This window comes from Mchenga conophoros, linkage group LG10 (assembly GCF_057382185.1).
Source record: "Mchenga conophoros isolate Kocher_MC1m ecotype Shallow Benthic linkage group LG10, M_conophoros_male_GT1.1, whole genome shotgun sequence".
Taxonomy (NCBI): Eukaryota; Metazoa; Chordata; class Actinopteri; order Cichliformes; family Cichlidae; genus Mchenga; species Mchenga conophoros.
Genome location: NC_140535.1, coordinates 25,205,873 through 25,223,894, shown reverse-complemented (window position 1 = coordinate 25,223,894; position 18,022 = coordinate 25,205,873). Strand labels below are relative to the sequence as shown.

The 18,022-nt window shown below is 42.1% G+C and overlaps 1 protein-coding gene across 4 annotated transcripts in view; it reads left to right on the top strand.

Annotated features, from left to right (window-relative positions):
- Positions 1–18,022, top strand: part of dpysl3 (dihydropyrimidinase like 3) — a 45,144-nt gene that overhangs the window by 8,982 nt on the left and 18,140 nt on the right. For 2 of the 4 annotated variants that reach the window (XM_085289549.1, XM_085289548.1), the window contains exons 1-3: positions 86–325; positions 16,012–16,100; positions 17,278–17,462. In XM_085289549.1, coding sequence (XP_085145675.1) covers positions 287–325; positions 16,012–16,100; positions 17,278–17,462 — 313 coding nt within the window. In that variant the 5' untranslated portion in view covers positions 86–286. Of the gene's footprint in view, positions 1–85; positions 326–16,011; positions 16,101–17,277; positions 17,463–18,022 lie in introns of those variants that run through there. The other 2 variants (XM_085289547.1, XM_085289546.1) reach the window with 1 other exon arrangement.

The window sequence follows — 18,022 nt, the reverse complement described above, 5'->3', positions numbered from 1 at the left end:
CCTGCTGGAGGCTGTTCACCAGCTTCTCCACTGCGCCCTCCGGTGGAAAGATTGTGACATCACGCTTTCCAAACTGAACATACTGAGGGAGGGGCCGTGTGCCTGGACCACAGACGCTCCTATAGCACTCTGCGAGCCACTCCACATCGCACTGACAAGAGGGGCGACTATTCCTTGAAGCTCCCATCCAGGCGAGGGCCGCTGCAGCATCCATAAACGGAGGAATATCGCTTTTAAAAGCTCGGTATTTTTTTTAAAAAAAAGAAAAGGTGGAATCGAACAGAAGATGTCTTATCAAGGAAAAAAGAACATCCCAAAGATCACAGTGAGTAAAGAGTTATTTCTCCTTCACTGGCTGCAGGAACTTTGATGGCTGCTGCTTCAAATCACTGCAGAAGGTTTCAGCGTTTTTTTGCGCCGCTGCGATGGATCTTTGTCACATACACCGATGCAAGCTCAGAGCAACATGAAAATGCTCTTTCTATTGTCAGAGCCGACTGCAGGAAGCCGCTGGAACAATGCGCGCAATGATATGGCATGTCTGGCTACCATAGTGACAGTCAGGCAGGGAGATAAGGCGTTTTCTTAAAGGTGTCCTGCATCCTCTTTGTTGAAGCGATCCATGCCGTTGTGCAGAACGGATACCGGCTCGCCCATTAAAAAAAATCACCGTGCATAACAGAGACTTTATGGTGATTTAAAATATGTAACTCATTCTTATATATTTAGAATAATGCAGTTAATTAGATTTATTCCCCTACACTCCACCTAGATTTACAGCGTAAAGATATTAGAAGAACGTGTCCAACCCTTGTGGGGCTTTTTAAGGCCCAGCCGGTCTTGTTCATGGGAGGATTTTGAACAGTAATGTTGATCTCATTTTTCGAATACCCTTCTTGCCATTTTGGTGCACAGTGATTTCATGACATACATAAAAGTATCAATGCACATTCTGGTCACAATGCCCTGGACGCTTGCAAATGACTGAAAAAGGAGGGGGGAGGGGGTCCTAAAAATAATGGTCACTTATTATACATGAACTCATTGTTTCGCCTGAAGCCCTTAATTGTTTTATTGCAGGAAAAAAAGCCCTCTCTGTGATTTCATAGGGGGGCCTCGGAAATCATAGACAGGGTTTGTCTTTCAGGCTGGTGCAGCAGCAGAGAGTGAGAGGGACAGGGGGAGAAGAGAGGTGGGGTAAATACACGCCCATCTGTGATAAGCTGGCCTTGTGAAGGGGTGCTTGTATTTCTGCATCACCACAAGGAGAAAGATTCAGGGTCGGCTCAGAGCATTCAGGGTGGAGCGGGGTGGGGGGTTGAATTCAGGGCAGACTGGTGTTACACAGCCAGCCAGCTGGGTGTTGGTGTGTGTTACAACTGCAGAGGAACCTCTCCCTCTCCTTTTTTTTCTTTCTGTGTGTGAGCATCTGAAACGCCTGTTTTCCAGCACTCATTGTTGAAGCTCAGGCTGCAGTTCGGGGTGTGTTGCTCAGATGTGGGAGACTTTGCTTTTTTCTTATCTCCTCAGCTAATTGTACACAATTACATTATTACTGTAAAATTAGGAGATGTCGATAATATATGAAAATCTATGAAAATAGTGAAGGCATGTTTAACAGTCACTAGAAGTGCTGCCAATTTGAATGACGATAACCGCTAAGGTAAAGGATGTTTTGTAGGTTTGGGGGTTTTAAAAATACAAAGGGAATGCTAATTGTGTCAAAAATACACACACATGCAGCAATAAAGTAACAGAAAGCATTTAGCAGATCACCAGCCAAAGTAACATGAGTAAGCTATGCTGGTTGATTGCCTCAAGATATATCATATTTGGTTACTGAGCTTGCTTTTTTGTGGATTTAGAAGAGCTCCAGCTGTAAGCGGCACATTAACACAGACTGACAGAAAGTACCACAATACAAGTTTTTCATGGACGTCCTAAAGCTGCTTCATGCAGTTTCAGTTGAAGGGGAGTAATTTATGATGTAAGCAACCACACTTTTCACTGTTTTATGAATTTAATTATAGTTTGATCTCAACATATGGGTGACTATTCCAACAATATTTAAGTGCTTTTGAAAAGTGATTTGAAACAATGTCTGGGTCAACCACTGAGTGGATTGCTCCCAAATCTGTTTGCGTCCAGTTGACAAGGTAGGGTGTACTACGTTCTTTCCTACATCCAAGTTATAACCATAGCCTCTAAGGATGTAGGGGAAAAACAGTTTGGCATATTGGAATATTTTGTGTGGCGATATTGTATAAAAATATTGATAATATTGATATTAATAAATGAATAAATAACAAATACTTGAAAATATATTAGACTAACAATAAGCGATGACCCTGGGCCAAGAGGGCTCGTCTTCTGCACCGTCATCCCGAGACAAGGTTAGTCGAGCAAACTTACCATAAATTGGCTGAAACGACCCTGGACACACTTAGCTTGACAGAGTATAAAATTTCCACTTGATCTTATTCAATTGCAGACTGATATCAGATTCATGGCAGACTGATTCCATCTTATGGCAACATTTATTGCAGGTTTTAGTGACAGTGTTGCTTGACAGTGTCATTTTGGAGCAAAAAAAACCCTCCCCCCAAAAACGACGTCGATAACTTTATGTTATTGGATAAAACCGATATTGACAAATTTTTATTTTGAGGACATCATTTGCAGTTGAAAAAAGGTGATAAATTGCAGTAGATGTTATTGCAATACTATTGCAATACTGAGCTTATCACCAAATGTCAAAAACTGCAATAATATTGTATCGTGAGTGAAATATTGTGATAGTATCATATCGTCGGGGGTCTGGTGAGTCCCACCTCCAATAACTTTATGAGAAATGTATTTTATGTTCAACAATGTATGGACTAACAACACATGTTGTTGTTTGATTTGGAGTTTATGGTAGTAGTAGTTCCCCTCCAACCATTTGATCAGCTTCTTAGAAATGCAAACACACAATACTTGCATTATTGGTTTATTCAGACGCAGACAAGCCAGGAGAATTGAAAGTGTCACGTTGTTTCAGTAAAGCAGACTAAAGCAAGAACCTCTTGTTACAAGTAATGGATGTTTTTCAAATAAATAACAGAAGCACTGTTGTCTTTGTCTTTTCTGTATCTAAACCATAAACATGTATATAAAAGATGGCCATAGCCTTCTTGTCTGAGAGCTAAAGCCAGTATAGAGGAACTTGAATTCTTTGTTATAGCCAGCAAGGGGCGAACTCTTGAGTTACAAAATGAGGTCATACTGTATAGAAGTTTATGAGGAAATGAGCCCATTGCTCACATGAGCCACTGGCCTTTCCTAATGAGTTTATGTTCTTAAACTAGTTTCAAGTCTTATTAAAATCGCATCATGTTAATAGACATTAAGTGGCTCCGCAGTGTAGTGGTTTACATATTTCCCAACAAGTGAAAGAGTCCACTTCAAATCCTTTTGGGGTTGCATCTGGTTTAAAAATCTACCAAATCAACCATGCAGACCTATCTGCTTTGTGACTCCTTGTGAGTAAGAGAGCAGCTGAAACGAAATTTCTTTGATGATAAAGCAGGTTATGCATCAAGGCATGGCTACCTTGTAATTGACAAATTGCTACTGTATGACCAGTCAGTTTCCATCTGGTTTCAAAAAAACAAGATGGCCACAGCCGAAATGTTCAGGCTGCGGCTTCAACACAGAACTTCCCCAACAAAAGGAGCCATGACCGTGGAGTACATCCACGTTTTATACAGAGTGTACGATCGAAATGCAGTTATGGCCCCAAACAACAGGAAACAACAGGCTTTGCTAATTACATGGAAGATCTACTATATACACAAGCAATAAAAAATGGAAATATAATGAATAGCAATTTATTATGCTTGGCGTAGTTAGCTTTTGGTTAGTTGGTTGGTTAATTAGTAATGGGGGCTACACAGACACCAGAGAACTACTTGTGTGCATATCATATCACTATGTTTAGATTTAAAAGGTGATTCTGCCCCATTGCTGCCCCAGAGGTTGGCATCTGTTGCATTAAAATAACCTTTTTTTTCACTGTAAGCCAGGAGTGTCCAACTCCAGGCCTCAAGGGCCGGTGTCCTGCAGGTTTTAGATATCACCCTGGGTCAACACACCTGAATCAGATGATTAGGTTGTTTGTCCAGTTACAGGCCTTTAACTCTGTAACTGGACAAACAACTCTTCATAGAGTTTTGATGCCATGGAATCATTGCGTTTGTAAGCTGTTTTCACATCTGTACTTCAACAGAGGTCCATTTGATGTTGTCGATGCTGGAGTATGCTGGTGTGTGAATATTGTATTGTCTGGTACATTCTTTAGTGGTGAGTGGATGTAGTGTGTGCTGCCTCTTAACCTGATTCCCTAGAAACTGTCTGAAGTTCGTGTGTGAAAGCCGCTATTAATTCTTACACAGGAGGACCTTAAACGCTCTACCTATTTCTAAGCCTCCTTCCTGACACGACTCCTTATTTCCAAGCCTGTCCATTCTATTACAGCATTTTCATTTCGTTTGGGTTTTAGATCTGCCCTGTCACTTTTCTAGGTGTGGTCCCTTTTATTCCTTATACCCACTCACAGCAGCCACAGTGTTGTTCCAGGCGGTTACATGTCATCCGTAATCCCCTCCAGCTGGAGTGAGCATCTGTGGGTGAAACCCGTTCACCCTGTCGACGCTCCACAAATCAGCTCCCTGCCACACCAGACTGTACCGTCACCATGCAGACTGCAGCAAAGTGGGCTTCAGTGCAAACAAAATACCCCACGGCCACCCAGACATTGCCGCGCAACTCACCATGGAAACAAACATACAGTTGTGATGGCAGGAAAATACAGCCCTTCTTCGGTTTGTCATTGCGGGGATGTGTTTTGACACACATGCGCACAAACAGGCATTTCTCAAACTTCTTGACTGAGAGAGTTAAAAATTCAACCTGTCTGACCCAATCAGATCCAGATTGTTGCACGGTTACACTACTCCAGCCTATCACAAGATCAACATTCCAGACCTTAACTGGCAGGGGCCCCTGCGATTAATTTAGATGGATAAGTCTCATTGTTTTCACTTTTCCAGAATGTGAAAAAAAATCCTGCACACTTTTTGCTGAACAGTAAATATTTTTGACTGCTAGGCAACAGGGCTGCAGCAGAGGCACTGGTGCAGATTCAAGATGACTTCCCTCTTCCACTGGTCCCCGCCTGCCTCCCCATGCCCCCCTCCTTACAGACACGAGGATCTCTGCCACAGCTAATGGAGGTCTCCTCTAATGTCCTCCTCCTCCTCACCCCCTTTGACCTATTTTGTCGCACTCGAGTTTTCCAGGACCGTTCCCTTTCATTAAGCACCATGAAGGAGATATTAGTACTTTGCATCCCACTTTATGAGCGCTTCTCCCTCCAGTCCGGTGAAAGTGGAAAAAACGTGTGTGTCGATGTCAGCATAGTAGTAAGAACAACATCCTGCCGTCTATTTTTTATTACTGCCGGCTTGTGTAACAGAAAATGACAGCTTCCCGTGCAGTAATAGGCGTTTTATTTTTGGCACTTTGTTCTTTGTTAAGAGCTGAATGACAAGTTTGTTTGGATTTCTTTCCATCTGAACTTCACAGTGTTTTGCTTCCAGAAATATAACAGATCAGCACTTGTAAGAAGTTGTATCTGTAGCAGACAAAAGATCTCACTACTGACTGAAGTGTATCAAAAGAAAAAAAGCAGGTGGAAGGAACACATTTCCTTATAATTCAGATTTCTAGCATAATTTCATCAGCTTAGTTTAAAGAAAGGCATTAACAGCCTCTACATTTGTTTGAGCTGAGAATACTACTTGTGAGAGCGACTTCAGATAGTTGTAATGTTTGCATGATTCTTGTGTTAACGCTAATCCACCAGCTGGCCTAAATTAGTGATTAAGACAGCAGTTTAATCAGTGCCAAAGCTTTGAGAATAGGTCATGCGCACTTCATAGAGTGGGCATAAGTTTCTGGTAAAAATTGTGCTTAGATTGTCACCCGCAGGGAAACACAGTGTATTAATTATAAATTTTATCATATCCAGAAAATCTTCCAATAAAACTATATGTATAAAATATTATTTCTTCATTTCAAGCTGTTTCAATGCCACATTCAGGAAATAAACTGAATCATCTGAAAGCTTTTGTAATGTATTATTTTTTAAGACAAATGTAATTTAAGCTCTGCTGATTTGATGCTGAATTTTTTTAATGATTTATGTTTTTTGGCACCTGCAAAGCTTAGTTACTCTAATACATGAATGATTTGGTATGTTTAGAACCCAACCAACACAGGATTTGTAAGACCAATTCTCATAGCGTGATTTGAAAATCCAATTTATCATCCGATATTAATTTTTCGTTCAGAGACATTAAAGTTAACCAGTTTTTTTCCCTAGCATTTGTTATATATATATATATATATATATATATATAGAGCAGCTGGATAGTGTAGTGGTTAGACTACACGCCTTTGGAACCCTGGGGCGTCTGTATCCAGTAAAGGTCCTAAGGCTAGACCCCCTATGCTAAGCGAGCCTACCGCAGACATGAGCGAGACAGATAAATATGAAGGCATGCCGGCTCGGACGTCGCCCGGATCAACAAGGTCCGCGTCAGGTGTTGAGGAACCAGGGCACCCTGACGAAAAATGGGCTACTGGAACAAGAAGGCATCGGTGGGCAAGAGACGAAAACAGGGCGTTGTTGGAATGCTACTACGCAAGTAACCCCGGCGGAAGGGGCTACATGAATAGGATGACGGACCTATGGATTCTTCGATACCCAACATCCACAATGACGGCGAAACAACTAGTAGCTCAGTGTTCCAACATTCGAAAGAAGGGACTGCTCTCACAGCTAGAGATTGACGAGGTACAACACAAATGCTACGGCAAGGAGGAGTCAGGACGCCAGGTCAGGGGGGAGATATCATCACCCCCACCCGAGATTGGGTACATAGCCCCAAGTGCGATAGGAGAAGGATCGTTGAGTGCGAGAGGAACTGACCTGAAAAATAGGATCATGGCCAAGCTTGAAACCTGGATCCCCCGTAGCCGGTTACCAAGATTACGTGAAGTACCCTCAGAAGGTCTGCTAGATGATGTTAATGCAGCACTACGGACAATACCTACAACCACGATTACCGACACTAACAAGCTGATCTACAATACGGCAGCAGTGATCAGTGAGATGCTTGGCTACAAGTTGAACAGCCACAAGGGGCAGTACCCTCCATGGAGAAGGAGGCTAGAGGGCAAGATCAAAGTAGCACGGAGGGAGGTTAGCCAACTAACGGAGTTGCAGAAAGGTGCGACAAAGAAGGTGCATAAGAAATACAGCAAGCTGTCCATACCTGAGGCCTTGGAAACTGCCAAGCAAAGACTCACAGCCTTGGACAGCCGCTTGAGGAGGTACACCAGAGAGATAGAAGGCAGGAGAATAAACCAGCTGTTCTCCACAGAACCAGCACTCTCAGTGGCAAGGGAACAATAAGAGAACAGCACCACCAAGGCTGGAGACGGAGCAATACTGGAAGAGCATATGGGAGAAGGACGCAACCCATAACGGCAATGCTCAGTGGCTAGTGGATCTGAGGGCAGACCACAGCGACCTCCCTGAACAGGGTCCAGTAACCATCACAGTGGCAGATATCCAAGAAAGGGTCTCCAGTATGAAGAGTTGGACAGCACCAGGGCCCGACATGGTTCACGCCTACTGGCTAAAGAAGCTGACTGCACTCCACGAGCGTCTGGCAGCACAAATGAACCAGCTGCTAGTTAACGAGAGACACCCGGAATGGCTAACCGAAGGTCGGACGGTCCTGATCCCCAAGGACCCCAAGAAGGGACCGGTCCCCTCCAACTACCGACCAATAACCTGCCTCAGTACTACATGGAAGCTCCTGTCAGGCATCATATCGGCTAAGATGAACAGGCACATGGGTCAATACATGAGTGGGACACAGAAAGGAATTGGCAAGAATACCAGAGGCGCAAAACACCAGCTACTGGTAGACAGAACAGTCAGCTGAGACTGCAAGACCAGACTGACCAACCTGTGCACTGCCTGGATTGATTACAAGAAGGCCTATGACTCAATGCCCCACAGCTGGATACTGGAATGCCTAGAATTGTACAAGATCAATGGGACCCTAAGAGCCTTCATCAGGAACTCAATGGGGATGTGGCGTACAACACTAGAGGCCAACTCCAAGCCCATAGCACAAGTCACCATCAAGTGCGGGATCTACCAAGGAGATGCTCTGTCCCCACTGCTGTTCTGCATAGGCCTGAACCCCCTCAGTGAGATCATTAACAAGACTGGCTACGGATACCGACTACGGAATGGAGCAGTTGTCAGCCACCTCCTGTACATGGATGACATCAAGCTGTATGCCAAGAGTGAACGAGACATCGATTCACTGATCCACACTACCAGGCTATACAGCAATGACATTGGAATGTCGTTCGGACTGGAGAAGTGTAGTCGGATGGTAACAAAGAGAGGGAAGGTAGTCAGAACTGAGGGGATTGAACTACCAGAAGGCAACATTGCAGACATAGAGGACAGTTACAAGTACCTGGGGATCCCGCAGGCAAATGGGAACCATGAAGAGGCCGCTAGAAAGGCTGCAACCACCAAGTACCTGCAGAGGGTCAGGCAAGTCCTGAGGAGTCAGCTGAATGGTAAGAACAAGATCCGGGCCATCAACACCTACGCCCTGCCCGTGATCAGGTACCCTGCTGGGGTAATAGGCTGGCCAAAGGAGGAGATAGAAGCCACTGGCATAAAGACAAGAAAGCTCCTTACCATGCATGGAGGGTTTCACCCCAAGTCCAGCACCCTGAGGCTGTACGCCAAGCGGAAGGAAGGGGGCCGGGGACTGGTGAGTGTCAGCACCACAGTCCAGGATGAGACAACGAACATCCAAGAATACATTGGGAAGATGGCCCCAACTGACCGAGTGCTCAGTGAATACCTCAGGCAGCAGAAACCCAAGAAAGAGGAGGGAGACGAGGAACCATCATGGAAGGACAGGCCCCTGCACGGTATGTACCACCGGCAGATAGAGGAGGTGGCTGATATCCAGAAATCCTACCAGTGGCTGGACAAAGCTGGACTGAAAGACAGCACAGAGGCACTAATCATGGCAGCACAAGAACAAGCTTTGAGTACAAGATCCATAGAGGCTGGGGTCTATCACACCAGGGAAGACCCCAGGTGCAGGCTGTGTAAAGATGCCCCAGAGACAATCCAGCACATAACAGCAGGGTGCAAGATGCTAGCAGGCAAGGCATACATGGAACGCCATAACCAAGTGGCCGGCATAGTGTACAGGAACATCTGTGCCGAGTATAACCTGGAAGTCCCGAGGTCAAAACGGGAGATGCCCCCAAGGGTGGTGGAGAATGACCGAGCTAAGATCCTGTGGGACTTCCAGATACAGACGGACAAAATGGTGGTGGCTAACCAACCGGACATAGTGGTGGTAGACAAACAGAAGAAGACGGCCGTAGTGATCGATGTAGCGGTTCCGAATGACAGCAATATCAGGAAGAAGGAACACGAGAAGCTGGAGAAATACCAAGGGCTCAGAGAAGAGCTCGAGAGGATGTGGAGGGTGAAGGTAACGGTGGTCCCCGTGGTAACTCCCAAGCTAGGCGAGTGGCTCCAGCAGATCCCGGGAATAACATCGGAGATCTCTGTCCAGAAGAGCGCAGTCCTGGGAACAGCTAAGATACTGCGCAGGACCCTCAAGCTCCCAGGCCTCTGGTAGAGGACCCGAGCTTGAAGGATAAAGGGGCGTGCTGGGTGTTTTTTTTATATTTATATATAACAATGCAAGTACAGTGCAGTATATACTTATACTGGTGTACTGACTTTCATAAATAGTAACTGTAAAAAAAAACTGGAAGGAAAACAACTGGTACACTTTGAGTACTGAATCGGCTGCATGGAGTAGTCCTTGCAAATGTGTAATTTCTAATAGTGGCTACTATTTACTGCCAACCCAGGGAGACCTTTCCATTTCAAAGAGTCGGTGCTGCAATAGTTATGCGATTGACAAATGAGGACATAGTTAGTGACCCTGGGAAGAGCAAGTCAAGATCAAGATCAACATCGTTCATGTCTCTTGTGCATATTCTGAAGAGCCAAATCCCACAACCCCCCCCCCCCCCCCAAAAAAAAAAATCCCCCAAAAAAACCAGAATAGCATTTATCACCCTTCTAAGGTAAAATAAACATTTTCTTTTTATGTCATTAGATTTTTAGAAGTCTAAGGAGCTTGGAAAGAAAAGCGTCTGGACTTCTTTAAGTGGCTTGAAGACGTGGTTTTGTCTCAGTATGACCATTGACTCAGTCAGGAAACAGCTTAGTGACTAAATTATTTATTTTAGCACTGATATGGATAAAATGCTCTGTTTCCCAGTTTTCTGTAAACTCCAGTATGGTACATATTGAGAAATTAAGTTTATGCAAACAAAAAATATATTTTTATTATGACATTTTTATTTTCATAATAAAAGAAATGACAATGAAACTTTACAAAAGAGGAATGAAGTACAAATAATTAACTAAAAAATAGTTTCTATAGCTGGCATATTTTGCCTTACCAGATAAAAGAAGGTTTAACAGATTTATATAACAAAACAAATACCAATTACTTACATTTTCCATTATGTTTATAACTTCAGCAGACAACAGGGCCCTTTTCTCTTTTTCACACACCTTAGTTTTCCTCGTAATTGCTCTCAACCTTTGTCTGCTCATACTGAAGCTCTTTCCAAAGCTGTTTGCTTCTACCTGGCTCTGAGCTTTAGCTAGCTTCAGTGTTAGCCATTTTGCCTTTGTTAGCTTCTTTAAAAATATCCGTGTAGGCATTTTAAGTGTCTTATTATGCTTGTTCTCAGAAACATTTACTTGTACTGAATAGCTTCCTAATGATAGCCTACGTTGGCATGTGGCTGTAAATGATGTGTAGATGACTGTTTGCTTCCAACCCTGTGCGTGCGTTGCGCATGTATGAAAGGGACCAGCTCATAATTGGACACATGGGAGGCTAACCCACCAGTAACCAGTCTGGGTCAAGAATGTTGTCAACCTGGAAATTCTGGTCCCTCACCAGTCGAATGATCCCGTAAGAGAAGAAGTTAATTCAAAACAGTAGCCAGACATTGTATTTTCGAAACTTAAATCAATGGCTATTATAGAAAATCCACAATGACTAGTCTACAGCACCTTTCTTCAGCTATGTGTGAGCACAGGCAACTTTGCTCAACAAAGTTAGAGAAAAAAGTAAAATTATGAGGTCTTCTTTGTCTTAGGACCTCATTAAGCTGTCTTTACTCTCCTTTTTGCATCAAGACTGTCAAAGCATGTTATTAGCCGTGCACTGAATCCACCATCTTAAGCCCGCTGTGGTTATGTAGTCCAATCTTAGACTCAGGACTCGTGAATACCACATTAGCCACTGAATGATATTTAATAGTTCTTGTCGAAGCTGCAGCAAAAAGTAACAGCTGTGGCATGAGTTCATTATGTGGACAGTACTGTCTCGTTAAAGATGTAACAAATGTTTTGGTTTATTCCCGTAACCACAGGATAGCACAGAGGGTTGGAATCCACCAGTGTCACTATTACAAAACCACATTTGTCTTGTGGTATAGACAGACTAACAGACAAAAGTTGGACTAAGAATTTCAGAAATGAGGTGATGAGCTATCTCCCTTCACTCACTACTTACAATTTTCTTTCTTGTATGTTGTTTTGATAATCATGAATGTGATGTAGAAAACACATTTTGAAATATTCCATATCTATTCTTTAACAATCTCACCCGCCATGATGTCACATGACATATATTTGTTATAATAATATGAGCAACATTGCTGTTTGTGGTCAGATGAAATGGTTACTGTCACAGTTTGTGGCTGTTTGTCACAGAATTGATGTAAAAGCCACAGTAAATGTTGAGTCTGAGTTTCTGTTAATGAAGTGTGATGAAGAAATGTCAGTGGAAAACGCGTTGTTTTTATTATGTGTCTTTAAAAAGGCTTGACAGTTTGGCCACGCATTCTGCGTCTAGTTCATGGTTTGTATTATTATTGAAACAATTTTTTGGGCATGCTTTTTGCTTTTTAAAAATATCTGTCTTGTTAGATATTGCACCGATGACATGAGCTGCTGGCATGAAGCGTTTCAGCATCTTAGTTTCCGCTGAGTGTAAAAAGAATCTAATGTGAAATGCAGTCCTGAGCAATTCAGCAATGGCCAGTTACTGGGTTGTAACGGAAATGGAAAGCTATTGATTGTTAAGTGATTGCGGTCTCCTGCATGTTGTCATCAGCCAGTGGCCAGAAATTGAAAAGGGTAAAATGAGTGTGTGTGTTTGTGTGCGTGCTAGAGAGAGAGGACGGGGGAGGGGGTGTAAGCACTTCAGTAAGTCACCCATGCATGATGGCACACCCATCGCTGCAGTATTATAAATCAGGTAAAACCTCTTCTTGTCTGATGCTGCTGATGTAAGCAGGTCTCTATCTGACTATTAATTCAATAATATTTATATTAGTGATTCTTATTCATGTTAATGAAACAGCAGTGACTCTTAACCATATGTTCCGAGTGATTAAAAAAGAAAAACAAAAAAACTTCCAATTTTAGAGATCCGAGGTAGTCCAGTAGCTTTTGAATCCTTGAGGGATTTTCTTTGAGTCTGGCATGGGACTCAAGGATGAACTGATTAGAACTGAGTGGGCGAATGTCAAAGCTACTGAGACCACAAAATAATTTTTTTAATCTACAAAAATCAGAGGTCAACTTCATTGATACATCACAACATTTTACAAAAACTAATGTCTCATATTTAACACCATAAGTCATGACCAGGAGACAAGATCAGATTTCAGATTTTGCAGAATCAGATTTGGTGGCATTAATTTTTTGTGGGCAGCTGCAACTAATGTATTTTTCCTTTGACTCATTACAAGCTGCTTTTCACCACCATTTAAACTGACAGCTGTAGAGCCTCAACAATTGATCATTAACTTGGTTAACATCAAATTCATCAGGAGCTGTCATTATAACAATAACTGAAAAATCTTTTCTGGGTTATGGTCATCTTAGGTTGTTGATCTGTCAAAGAATGTCAAAAAACGATGAGGAAAATACCATTTAGTCACATGCAAAGGCTGATTTTGTTACAATAGTTTTACAACATTGGGCATCTTTTGTACCTTTTTTTGATTAACTGACAAATTTATCGTCTGTTTCCTTTACTGGAATGCTATGAAAGTTGTCTGTGTGCACTCCCTATTCACATTCAGTAATGTTGTCATGTTAAATTATTATGACAGAGCACTCTTTGGAAGGCGTTCTCTCTAAGCTAATGAAGGCATTGAGCTTTGCAGCATGATCTATGCTAGTGTGGTGTTCCAGGAGTTGATGACTGTGTGTTGTAATGTGTTGCTTCAGGGTGTGGTTGCTTGGGAAGACTCTGGGTTCTGGTTCGCACTAGTCCATCACTACCACCACCACCACCTAATATGTGCAATCACTACCACACAACTCATGAATAGCCACATTGTGTGTCTTTTAGCTCAGCAGATATTCGAGCTATGTACACGATAATACTTTTATTTTTCCTGTTGTTATGTTCAAAGGAATTGCTGCAGTTTATTATAATGATGAAACTCTGGGTCCACGGCCAGGGGCTGTAAATTGTTGCACACATCTGCTGATGGGAAAATATGGTGTGTTCCTCTTAGCAGACCAAGGAAAGACCAAGTCTTGCCGTTTTAGAGACTGGGTATATAAATAAGGCTATATTTTTTGGTTTTCAGTGTAATGTCGATGCTTTTTTAAAAGAACTAATTCGATTACTAATCCATTTTAGTAAAAAATTAATAAATATAAAAAATAAAATAACTAATTATCTCGTGAAGGTTACACGGAAGTTAAATACTGCAGGTCGCAACAAATTTTTCAGTATTGATTATTTTATTTGTCATCTATTCGAAAAAATGTCACAAGTCTCACATCACAAGCTCCAACACCTGAGGATGACATGTGCAGAAGCCTTGTTTTGTCCTAAAAACAGTTCTAAACAGAAAAGAATTAAACCTATATCCTGATAATTAAAGCAGTTTTTTAAAATTTGTGAAGCAGATAAGTGCAAATGTTTGTTGATTGTGCCTGAAATTCACTGGGTAATTTAACTCAGACATACTTTAAGAAACTGACCATTTATAGCAGCAATGAGGAAGCGGACAGGAGAATGGATTCTCCCAAATAAATATACCTTTGAACCCTATTGTTAAATCATAAGTGTAGAGCTCCACATATAAGGAGAAGATTGGGGTGGTGGAATGAAGTGAAGGGAAAAAAGCTTTGTCATGAAGTCATTGTGATAAGGTTATCCAAGGCTAAATTTCCTAAGGCATTAATATGTTCAATTACTTACATCATATTTGTTTTATTGAGCAAGTCCTGTATGAAGAAGATATCTTGCCCTTGCTCATTTTGTGAGCAAGGGCACGTCTGTAAACCCTTAACCCTGTTGTACAGTCAATTGTACATTCAACCAGTCAGCAAAGCCAGCATATCAGCGAAACCAGGCGCACCCTGTCTCTCCTCTCTTGCTTCTCTCCCTCTCGTCAACCTGTTGCCATGGCAATGGCCTGCTAGAGTCGGCCCATGGTGCAGCAGCAAATTGTTCTTGTCTGACTGTGTGGCGTCATGACAACACCCAAATCAGGCCACAAAACATCAAAAGGTGTTGGCAAAAGGCTCCTCAGACTTAGTGTTGCTTTTTTAGTTTTACTTTGGAACATGTTCGTTAACACTGTAGGGATTATATAATATTTGCATTATTTTGTAACACAGATCAGAAATTGTCTGCTTTATGAAATGATTGAGTGATCAGTTGGTGATCGCATTCGGTCTATTGGATAAAATGATTACACTGAGAAAAAAAACATTGATGGTTAAAATTATTGCGTAACAGAATCTGGATAAATGTGGTTACGATGTTAATCCATGACCTTAAAAGCGGCTTGAGCTTCAACGACATCAGCCTCCCAGATGACATCCCTGTCTGGAGAAATTTTCATTTTAAAAGAAGGGAAAGGTCTGCAAATTATGGTGATTTACTGGACCCCCTTTCAAGTAAAGGAGCAAAAGACTGAAGGATGCTGTTTAACCTCCTGACACCAGAGCTGTTGTTTGGGGAGCCTTTTTACTTTTTTCTAGCTATGTGTGAATTCTTTTTACATACTTTGTTACATGCATGTCCCCTTGTGAGAACATGCTCACAAGGGGACATTAGGTTTATTTTACAGCACAACACAAGTAGAATGAAGTGTGTGATGCAAACAAAGCCAGGATGTAATGTCCCCATGTGTGGATGCAGGAGGTTATAATACTCTGTACCCAGAGCTCTTCACATATATATGGGTCCATAGTCAGTTTATGTATCAGTGCAACCAGTATTTTGTCACAGATCTGACATGATCCAGATATTGAATGTCATGTAATCATCTGCCATCTGAAAAGTGGGTAATGAGTTGACACTAGTTGATGTTCATCAAATAAATGAAGACATTTCCTCCCAAATCTTGCTTGTTTTTCTGGGCACGCAGACTTACTGGGTGGTCCATATAGTTATGCTATGTGAGATGTGTTTGCTTGTGACACGGCCACCACATGTACCCCTCTCTAGCAGCCATGAATGAAACATTGTTCATATCCTGTGGGTGGAAAGAAATAAGGAGATAATCTCACTACAGACAAACAGAGTACAGTTCTAATTCTTGTACAGTAATATTGTGACTTAGGCAAGTAAATTTCCAGTAGAGGATGATTTACTATGTCTAAACAAATTTTCTTGGCACAACGTTGCATAGAATCATAATTGTTATCGTATTTCATCCCCTCCAACCCCACCCTCCCTCCTTTTCCCTCCACTCTGCCCATCTCTTTCTCTACAGAGCGACAGGCTTCTGATCAAAGGCGGAAGGATTGTTAATGATGATCAGTCCTTCCATGCCGATATCTACATGGAGGATGGCCTCATTAAGTAAGTATTCCACTGTCCTCTTTTCTGCTCTGCTCACACCTCTTCCCATTTGGTTTCGTCCCTCCACTTATAGTTCACCTCATCAACTATTTTCTATCTGGGCTATGTGGTATCTTACTTGTCCCCTTTATATTTAAATCCTTCTCTCCCCTGAAGGTGCATAGTGCTGCTGTAGAAATTCAAATATTTTACTTTTCTAAAACTCTGAAACACAGATAATTCTAAAGTTCTTGAAGAAATTCAAAATCAAAGGGCTTCTTTTGAAATAATTATCTATACCAGGGTAAAACAGTATTAAAAAATGTGAAAAGAGCACCTTGGGCCTTAAAGATTATCTTCAAGAGTTTAATCATGATTAGATTGTTAGTTTTTGAATGCTATTTGATCCTAAGACAGTAGTGGTTAAAAACTGGTTGCTCCACTTGCAATGATAGTTTTAAAGTTTAAGTGAAGAGCAGATATTACAGTCTAAGTGAACACCAGCTACATAATGAATAGCAGTCTTATAAACACTTCCTCCAAAACACTGATGAGGAAATCTGAAACAATTTAAGAATTACGACATGAATGCAGACTGAATGAATGAAGCTAACAATCTGAACTTGTTGCGGTAACAGTTAAACTGATAACAGCTGTTCTTGACCGGGCTGGGGTAGGACAGTGGAACTGTCTCACTCGCTTTCCCCGTTGTTCTGTTGCCACTTGAATTCCCAGTTGTCCCTGTTGCCCCTAAGTGAGGCAGCTCAGAGAGAGGAGCCCACAGAAAGACTGGTGTTGCATGATAAACACCCACATGCCGGCGGCACTATTGGACTGTTGGCAAACTCACAGAGACTCTGGCTTCTGCCTGCCTGTCTAACTTGTGTCTTCTATAAAAATACTTTTTAGCAGAAGCGAAATGTTAATGTGTTGGGATGGTGACATTGTCCCGCTTCAGGCTAGGTTGACTTTGTTTCAGTTAGTTTTTTTTCTGCTTTAGATTTATACGCATTAAACGTTTTTTTGCCTTTTACTATGTTGTCTTCCTTTCGGGAATAATTTGGTTCCCTGAATTTGAATAATTGGCATCTCAGCTTTGATAAATAATCAAAAAGGGGAAGTAATACTTATATTATGTTTGTGTACATTTATGGACAGGTTTTAATATAGTTACGATAACATCATCTTCACTTGACAGGCAGATTGGTGACAATCTGATTGTGCCTGGTGGTGTGAAAACCATTGAGGCCAACGGGAAGATGGTGATCCCTGGTGGTATCGACATCCACACCCACTTCCAGATGCCGTACCGTGGAACCACAACTGTGGATGACTTTGCCCAGGGATCAAAGGCCGCTCTTGCTGGTGGGACAACCATGATCGGTAAGAGCTGCAGGAAAGGTCACCCACGCAGTGAAGCTGATAATAGTAAAGCTTTTTCAGAAAAAAAGCTAAAAAGAAAATGCAGTGAGGGGAGGGATGGCTGAACGCCAGACAGAGGAAAAGAGAAAGGGAGGCATGGGAAAAGGTTTTGGTCCCACTACGAAAGAGGACCATACAAAAGACTGAGCGTAGGGGGCGATGACTGGTGGGGGTTATAGAGTGAAACACTACTCCCAAAGAAATAGGGCATCAGTGTCGTACTCCCATGTCTGGTTTGACTACAGCCTTTTCTTTTGTGGATTTGTGAACTTCATGTAGGTTAGGGATGAGATGCTGTCACAGTTGGTAGATGCTGCAGTTTCATTAAAACTTCTTTTGGGCTGACTGCTCCTCTGCTGCCTGTTGGCCCTGTTTTCAAACAGACAAAGCCACTAACAGGCGTGCTACTGTAGTAAGCTCTATTCATGAGCTCCATTCATAGAGGGATTATATTCCAAGTGGAAATGTGTACTCTGCTGTCTGCTTGTGTGTTTTTTATTTTTTTATATCGTACATGTCTG